The following is a 9,470-nucleotide window of genomic DNA, read 5'->3' as shown; positions in this document are numbered from 1 at the left end:
AAACAGGCACCACGCTTAACATCACACTAAAAAATAAATTAAAGCCAATGACCAATATGGACGGAGAGTGAGCGGGGCTGCTAGTGCAAACCCTAACACAGCATGCCTTGCAGAGTGTGCAGCGCATGCGCACTGCCACTAGGTTCAACCTAAACCAGAACTATACTCTCCATTTAGGACACTCTTGCACTTGTCCAAAGTGCCAGTCACTCGGGAGGTTGCATTCCAGGATCTGCTCCGCAAACAAAACCGGAGTGTGTGGGGAAACCTCTACCAAGCAGGACAATTTAAAAGCCGGCAGGAATTACTGCTTGGAGAGGGGGACCACGCCTTTCGAGGTCTTTCTTTATATTAGACTCCGCCACGAGATCCGTGGAAGAAGGAACCAGGAAGAAGAGCCTGTGGACCCTCAGCTCATGCGGTTAGATAACATGCTGTTAGCAGAGGGTGTGGCTGGGCCAGAGAAAGGCGGAGGGTCGGCAGCTGCAGCGGCTGCTGCCGCAGCCTCTGGCGGTGTGTCTCCCGACAACTCTATTGAGCACTCGGACTACAGGAATAAACTATCACAGATCCGGCAGATCTACCACTCAGAACTGGAGAAATACGAACAGGTAAGTCTAGTTGTGGAAAAGACATGGCTGGTGTGGTCGGATGGAAGAGCTCTGTTAAGACTTGTATAACTTAGTAGGATTACAGGGGAAATGAGGTTTATTAGAGAAACAAATATCGTTAGTGACCAACAGAGCTGAACACATGAATCAAACAAGACGGAGGGAAGAGAGGGGAGAGGGGAGGGGGGAGGAGAAATGCGACACGGCGGGAAGGGGCAGGCAGGATGACTCAGGGGAGGGGGCGGAGCGGGGCAGAGCGGCATGTGGGTGTAAACAAGCCGGGCCTTTGAAGTGAAGCTAAGCTTCACTTCAAAGGTGTCGGAGGAATGCGGGCGGCTGTGCACGCGCTTTTATGCTCAATGCACATGCGCATTGAGCTTAAAAGTCACGGGCACTGCAAGGAATCGCCACGATTCCTTGCAAGTTAGATAAAGTGTGGATGAGCCCCTATAGTCTCGCTTGCTCGATGCGCATGCGCATCGACAGGCGAGACCTAAAAACGGACACCTCACAAAACACTGGCTGGAGCTCAAGTAATATGAGTGCTCTCTGGATACAGAGATCTAGACTCTTGAACAATTTACACCGTGTCTTGAGGGCAGAATACAAATATCTCAGTTTCATGAAATTCCTCTAAAACAGAGTTGTTGAGGATGACATTTGACTGAGAATATGCCACAAAGTCAGTATTTTTTTTGTTTAAGAAATTTTTATTCAGTTTTAACAAGACGTAAAACAAAGCCATGCAGTAATAACAATGAATGTAATAAGGTAAAACATGAGGCATATAATGATTAAAAAACCAGAATAACCTAGACGAAGAAGAAGGAAAAAGGAAAGAAACTAATGAAAGAGGAAGAGAAAGAAAAGAGAGAAGAAAAGGAAAGAGGAGAGGAGGAGGGAGAGAGGGAGAAGCCGGAAGAGAGAGGAATATATGCTGAGAAAGAAAAACAAATTATGTAGTTAAAGGGGAAGGTGAAGAAGAGAGGAAATTAACAAAGGGGAGCCATAGGAGATCAGACTTAATTTTTAACGGGATAGAGGAAGAGGAAGCAACAGCAATCCTATGCTCGTCACATATGAAATTCCACCAGGTAGTAACAGATAGTTTAGAATTATCTTTCCAGCAAGATAGAATCACTTTAAAAGCAATAGCAAGGAAAAGATCAAGCAACTTAGCATTAGAAGAGGGGACAGCAATCTCGTTTGATATAGAGCCTAAAAATACATTCACTAATGTCAATGGTGCAGAACATTGAAACATTTGAATGCATATATTCCACTCCTGGAGTGCGTCTCTACGCGTAGCCGGGACTAGCACAAGGACGGGGGCTGGGAGCTTCGGCTCACACCAACCTCCGTTTCCTGGTCTTTGATAAGACCCTAGGACCGGGCTGGGAGCAGCCGCTCCTACCAGCCCCAATGCAGGTCCCTGAGCCGAGCCGAGCTGACTCGTCCGAGTCAGCGGTCATCTGCGCGCTGCAAACAAGGTCAAGGTTGAAAGAGAGACACGGGGTTAAGAGCGGAAGCTCTTTCCTACCTCCGTTCTTGAAGATCCACGATAGTTTCACCGATTTCGGTTCACGGAGCGCTCTGCCTCAGGGTACGTCGGCGTTGGTGTCTGAATATCCGACACGGCGTCCATTCCCTTTCCGCCTATATAGGCGGTCCCTTGATGTTATACAACCTGTATAACGGGTGTTACGTAATTCCGCCGCGCTAGGCTTCCTGGGATTTGTAGTCCGCTCTGACAGCGTCGCACTAGAACAGCGAAGGCATGACGAGGGGAGAATTTCATGACATCAAGTAATTTAATATGTTTGAGTTGGTCTTCATATTTACTTCTATTAGCTTTCTTCTTTCTAGTTACATACGAGATTGTGAAAGCTCGAAAGGAAGCTTTGAAGGCGTCCCAATTATTGGGAATAGAAGTGTCTGAGGGGTCATTAAGGGTAAAAAACTCATTAATGAAAGCCGTAACTTCCTTAACAATAGTAACATCAGACAACAGGTAGTATTACATTTCCAGCGACTAAAACTGGGGGAAGTGAGGGTAAGATCAATGGCCGCATAAACAGGGGCATGGTCTGAAATAAAAATAGAACCAATATCGGACTTTTGGAGGGAGGGAAGGAGGGCCTTACTAACCATAATATAGTCTATCCTTGAGCGGGTATGATGAACATTGGATAAAAAGGTATATTCCAGGGAATCAGGATTGCAAGTCTTCCATACATCATAGAGAGGGCGCGCGGTAATGGCAGATTGGAAACATTTATGAGACTTATCAGGTTGAAATTTATGTGAGGAAAGTCTGTCAGAGAATGGATCTAACCATTGATTAAAATCACCAGCTATAACAATATTTGGGCAATCCATAGTAGAGATAAGAATTTTAATATCGTTCCAGAATTTGGGGTTTGGTCGAACCGGCCCATAAAAGTTTAATAGCACTAAAGTCCGATTTTGGATCACAACCTTTGCCATTACCCAGCGCCCTTCACCATCATTCTGAGATGATAGAATTTGGACCGACAAACCCCCGTGGAACAGAATCGCAACACCCCCTTTCTTGTTAACAGCAGGGGAGAATACCACTTGACCCACCCAATGCCTTTTCAATTTAGAGGATTCGATATCAGTACAATGAGTCTCTTGTAAAAAAACAACTTGAGAATTAAGTTTGGATAAATGTGACAATAGCTTTTGACGCTTGACAGGGTGTCCAAGACCTCGAACATTCCACGTTACAAAATTACACATGATGGGAGGTGAGGACGGGGCAAGAAACTAGGGGAAGACACATGGCCGGAGAATCTCTACAAAAAAGGACACAACAAAAAAATTAATAGATGAAACACCGGAACAAAACACCCAGTACATGTAGGAAAAGAAAGATAAATACACCCAAAATCACATTATACAACAACATGGACCAGAGAAACCAGAAAACAAGAAGTAAAAATTGTCCAGTAAGAAAAAAGGAAAGGAGTGCACAAGTCAGTGAAGAAAAACAAAAAGGGAGAAAATAAGTAGGAAAAAGGAGGGAAACAACGAGAGAGGAATAAGAAAACAGATCAAGGCAAAGAAGCCAGGTCTGAGAGGAGATAGAAAACCACAACAACATCGGGGGTGGGAGACGCCGAAGAGGACGCGGACTCCACCGAGCTGCAGAAGAGCAAGAACAGGCAAGGAAAGGGAAAAACCAAGAAACCTCAAGAGAAAGGAACAACACAGAGAAAGAATCATGACGAATCCAGAGCAATCATAGAAAACAGAACAATTCCAAGCACGTATAAAATAGTTCAGCCATTAGTGTCCATATCAGGTGCAGAAACAGACTGAAGATAGGCATGGAGCTTCTGAGGGTCATCAAAGGAACGAGTATGACCATTGTGCATGATCTTGCACAGACATGGATGCAGAATACCATATTTAATATTGAGCTGTCTCATTTGTGGGCAAAGATTCAAAAACTCCTTTCGTCGGGCATTAGTTGCGTTGGAAAGGTCCTATGAAATAAAAATATTATGTCCTGACCATATGAGACGTCGCTTGAGTCTGGCAGATTTAAGTACAGTCATTAGTTCAGTGAACTCAAGGAATAAAATGATGATGCCACGAGGTTTAGCTGAATTGGAGTTGAGACGACCTAAACGGTGGGCACGCTGGATATTAAGAGGATTTGACGCAGGTTGGAGGTCCAAAAGTTCATGCAGGAATTTTCGAACAAAGGACACCATATCCGATCCCTCAACATTCTCCGGAACTCCATATAAGCGTAAGTTATTTCTTCTGTTACGATTTTCAAGGTCCTCGGTGTGGAGCTTGAGCAATTGAATCTCTTTTTCCAGTTGAGGGATTTTAGCCGAGACATCCTGAATATCACTGACGCGCTGTTCCAGGTTGAGAACTTTACCCTCCATAGTGACCCACCTCTCCTCAATCTGCTTGAGCTTCTCATTAGTGGTAGACATAAAGGGTTGTAGACCTCGTACCTCTTCTAGTATGGAGTCCAGAACAGGATTAGGAGAGGTATGAATCGGGGAGGGTGGGTCGCTTTTAAGTCTCTTAGGCTTGGTGCCTGTGAGGGATGACTTAATAGAACTTGCGTCATGAGACATTGTGGCACGTGAAGAGCTTATCCAAAAGCAAAGGAGGAATATGACAACTGAGAAGCGCAGCGTGAGAGACTCAGAGAACATAGAGAGATGATCTTAGAAGCGGAGAATATGAGGATAAAACAGCAAAGGCACACTAGCGGGGTAGCACCAGCAGCTCACACCCTGATGAGAGACCAAAATCTGCAGCAAGAATGGTCATAACCGTCTCCTAAGCGACACAATGCTCTGAATCAGCAGAAATGCCATGAAGAGAGGTAAAGTAAGACAAAAACTGTAGGGTGGATAACATCCAGGCGAAGAAACGCAGTCATGGACGCATGTTGCGCAGATAAAAATACAAGGATATACCAGGGTCTTAAAATGGCCGCCGTGGTCTCAGAGGCGAAGACGCTGAGGGAACAAGTAAGCATATAACAAGCGAAACATTATGCAAATTGCCATGTTTTGTAAGTAGAAAAGAGGAGATATTCAGTACAGTACAGCAGTGCTGGAGGTCAACCACGTCGGCAGTTGCAGAAGCCTGGAATGCTGGTGTGAGGACGCGGGCACGGCGGCTCAAAATGGCAGCCGCCCGCGTCCCGAGGGTGAAAGAACAACGCCGACGACTGTTGCCTCAGAAAACCGGCACAAAAGTCATGGAAATAGCAGGCATGTTCCGCTGCAGATACCTCAAGAATTCCGGCAGAAATCAGCGCATTTGAGGTATTTTATCCGCAAAGCCGCCCGTAGCTCTGCGGAGCTCACGGGAGATCCGTCTCGTCCCGTCGGCGCGTAAGCCACGCCCCCCCACTAAGTCAGTATTGAGGGGATCAGTCTTTGCTTCCGATTAGACTCTTACTGTCCCTGTGTAACCGTGCTGTATGTACATCCTGTGCTCCGAAGTGAACCAAAGGTGATGGTGTAACATTGTTCAAAACCCTACAAATAAAGAAATATCTAAAGTCAAGGATAGCTAGGCTACCACTTTAATAAACTGTTTTTTTTCCCTATACCAGCAGATCTCTACCAGTTTAAATCTATTTTCATTAAATGTGCCAATTTCATGAAGGAAAAGCTCTTATGGTGTCCTCTAAAGGAATATTTAAATGACTATTACCGATGTCAACTCAATTTCTACTAACAAATCGATAATTTACTCCTTCTCATTGTACACCCAGCCTGGTGACTTTTCCTGTATGCTTCAGAATGATTACCCTCTGTGGTGACAACTCCCAATGTATAAAAATTCAGACAGTCCCTTCCTACACACAGTATTGCTAGTACTTTTAAGGAGATTAAGAGAAGTCATGAATGTGGAGGTACTCTACCTTGTGATAGACTAGATGTTCTGTATTCAATTTAAAGATACAGCTTTTTCCATTTCGTAAGACTTCATTCTTCCATGTGGCAATAGTGTGGTTGGACTAGGGTGACCAACCGTCCGTAAATTTCACAGACTGTCTGTAATTTGGATCTCACGTCCGTTGTCCGTGACGATCCCTTTTATGGAAGCCTTTTTATCCGTAATTTTGGGCATTGGGATACATCACTGTTCCCCTGGCAGAAGCCTGAGCTCCCTGATGGGGCTGCCTCGCACTCTTCCTCTAAGTGCAAGAGCAGCCCCATCCACCCATTGTCATTCTGTATGCGGCTGATTGCCACATAGAGAGTGGCAATGGGCCAGTCTGTGCTCTTACTGCATGTGGTGGGCCTCCTGCAGCCACGGTCTAGGGCAGGACATTCAGTCAGGCGGAAGAAATGAACAAAATCACCAGTGCTGCTTGGTGACAACCCAGTTCATTCAAAGAAGGCCGTGAAACAAGTTTTAAAAAAAAAAGGTTTATGGGTCTTTCACTGTCATCTTTTTAAAACGGACGAACTTTCAATGTTATATTCAACAAAGCCATGGTTGCTGCTTTTTAGGGCTCGGCTGAACGCGCGGAAGCGCGTCTCCGCCGAGGCCCTTTTGTCGGCATGTGTGCTTCCCAGGAGACAATCCTGGCCGTGCGCATCGCCTTGGAGGCGATTCCAAAGTGACATGCGCACGCGAACGAGCGCTGTGGTCAGGCGCCGTCTCCTGGGAAGCACACACGCATGCGCCCACGCACATACATACAGACACCCACCCCCTCCCCCCCCGCTCACATACACACACGCGCGCACACACACACACGAGTGCACCCCCCCTCTCCCCCGCCGTCGCACACATGCATACACACATACACACACACACAACGAGGGAACCGAGCCCCAGCCCCAGTCATTTTCAACTTACCAGGTGAATTCTGAGGGACTCCGCTCTCCTTCTGGCGTTGCGACTCGAGACGCTTTCACTCCGCCTTCTCTTCCGGTCCGGACGCAGCCCCGCCTCCGTCACAGGCGACTTTGCCTGACTTCCGGTAACTGTCGAATGAGCGTAAGTGTTTTTATATCAGATAACGAGTGCGGCTGATGAATGTGCGTCAGCAGTCACCAAGAAACAAACTGCTCGAAGGCCCAGTCAGCTACCGCATGTGCGACGCCTGTGTTATGGTCCCATTAAGTGTGATTATCTCACCTGCTGAGTCATGTGGTAAACCCGCGCTCGGTGTCTGCGACAGCTCATTGGTTTCTGTGGTAACAAAGCAGCGCGAGCGCACACGTGGATCAGGCGTCATTAGAGAATGTGTCCGAGGCATTGAGGATCTCGTCGTCGGGCGCCAGCTGCATGCTTGAGGGTATGCATTGTAGAATACATGCTGCACATGTCCCAATCAGTGTCTATTTCATGCTTAAATACGTATTTATTGTTACCCAACTCAATGGCACTCATTTTATCGATGAAAAGCTGAGCAAGTCATAGAATCATCCTGAATTAAAGTATCTCAGCGATGCACACATATTTCCTAATCTGCTGCGCGAAATATCTCACTTTCGATTCGAGTACCTTATATGTAGCTGATGCAGATGGTGACATGGCTCACATTTCTATGAACTTTAAGTTCCATGTTGGACTTTCATTCAGAGCTCGATGCAACCAGTGCCATTGCATTGGGTTCAATTAAGAGATGTTAAAACACCTCGACACCTGTCAATTTAGATGCTGCTTACAAAAATATATTGGAATTATTTGACTATTCTTATTATCAGCTCAGAAAATATTTGGAGTTAAGGTACTTAAGTTGGTAACTTATGAAACAAGGAGCAATACACTAAAATCTTCACCATTGCCCAAATTTTGTCATTTAGGCAAAGTCACATCTTCTCCCCTTATGTCATTTCCTTCAACTACATAATGATGTCTACAAACAGACTTAACCACAGCATTACATGTCTTTTAAAATGTCTATTTACATTTTCCGAGAAAAACGCACATCACTCAATATCTGAAGTTTGAAAGGATAGCATGGTTCGAATGATTTCATCATAGGGTAGAGGACAACCCGTACCCCAGTATTTTGTGGCTAATACAATTCAATATAAACAGACTGATGGCGGGTAGTTCACAGAGTATCTTTTAATGGAATAATGGTGATAATTACGATGATCCATGGTGCTATTGTGCTGTGTTGCCATGACAACAGCGCCTGAGCTTTTTTTTTTACCCCTTTGGGAACTGAAAGCATGCCATTTTTCCAGCAGATGTCTCATCATAGCGACTGCTATTGTGAGAGGGTTCATATGCCGGGGTTATAGTAAATAGGACTCATGCAGTCGTCAATGTTACTCCTGGACTGCTCGATCACAGCATATTTCTTTACCCCCATGCCCACCTAGTCTACTATCACTACTTACCCAGTGGGGGCAGTGCACGGATTCTTGCTGTCAAGGGATATTTTTCTTTCACTTCTTTTTATAAAAAATAAATACATAAAACACATCAATGGGACTTTGGTCACAGGTCTTCATCAATTGGCCTGTTAAATTGTTGTTCACATTTTGATTCGCCCACCACAGAGTACAGCATAGGGTCAAGGGTCATCGCACTCTGCCTTCATTTTGAATGACTGTACAAAGCCTGTACACATTGTTCACATCCGACAAAAATAGTTATTTTCTCTTCGCAGACAACACTGCTTTAAAGTGTATTTCCTTTGTGTTTTTCAAGTTCGCGGACGCTTGTTTTTGTTGTTTTGAGAAAAGCCAGTGTCGCTTTAAAAGTGCAAGACAAGTAAATTTTGGTCCAGAAGCTTTGTAACGCCATGGTGTAAAATGCTTTTCCTGACCACGGACATGAAAACGCGCCATCTCGGCTCCATGGCATGTTGTTTTTCCCTCTTTGGTTCACAGAATTCTTCGTGTCATAAATACGTAGGGAGGCATTCCCACTGCAGTGAGTAGTTTTGATTCTTGAATGATGGTATGTGTGGTCAGAGAGATGTGTTCTGTTGCCACAGCCCCATCTCGGATGTTTTGAAGGTCCCTGGCTAATCATTAGTGACAGTTACCCCGCAATTGTTTGTGATGATTTATTGGTTTAACGGATCTGCCAGAAATCGTTTCTGCGGCCGCGTCTCAGTGAATTTCTTGCAGTGCACATATTAATGCCAGTCCTGCTTACCGCTTTGATGATAACATGGAGGCTGGTGCTTGATGATTACATATTCTGAAAAATTAGGAAGTTGGATGAACAGAGAGGTTAAGTTCAATTTAATGAAATCAGTGGTTGGGGTGTATTGGAAGCTCGCATTGTACTCCGATATGTTGATCTATGTTCTTTAACTTAAGCTGGATTTTCTTGTCACTGTGAAATGATTGATGGTCCGCACAAGTTGCA

The 9,470-nt window shown here is 45.1% G+C and overlaps 1 protein-coding gene across 1 annotated transcript in view; it reads left to right on the top strand.

Annotated features, from left to right (window-relative positions):
* Positions 1-431: 431 nt before the first annotated feature.
* LOC144790747 (uncharacterized) overlaps positions 432-9,470 on the top strand; it is a 65,362-nt gene continuing 56,323 nt past the window's right edge. Inside the window, exon 1 of the mRNA XM_078665455.1 lies at positions 432-611. Coding sequence (XP_078521581.1) covers positions 432-611 — 180 coding nt within the window. The remainder of the gene's footprint in view (positions 612-9,470) is intronic.

This window comes from Lissotriton helveticus, chromosome 11 (assembly GCF_964261635.1).
Source record: "Lissotriton helveticus chromosome 11, aLisHel1.1, whole genome shotgun sequence".
NCBI lineage: Eukaryota > Metazoa > Chordata > Amphibia > Caudata > Salamandridae > Lissotriton > Lissotriton helveticus.
The sequence above is the reverse complement of the archived record's forward strand: the minus strand, read 5'-3'. Positions and strand labels throughout refer to the sequence as shown.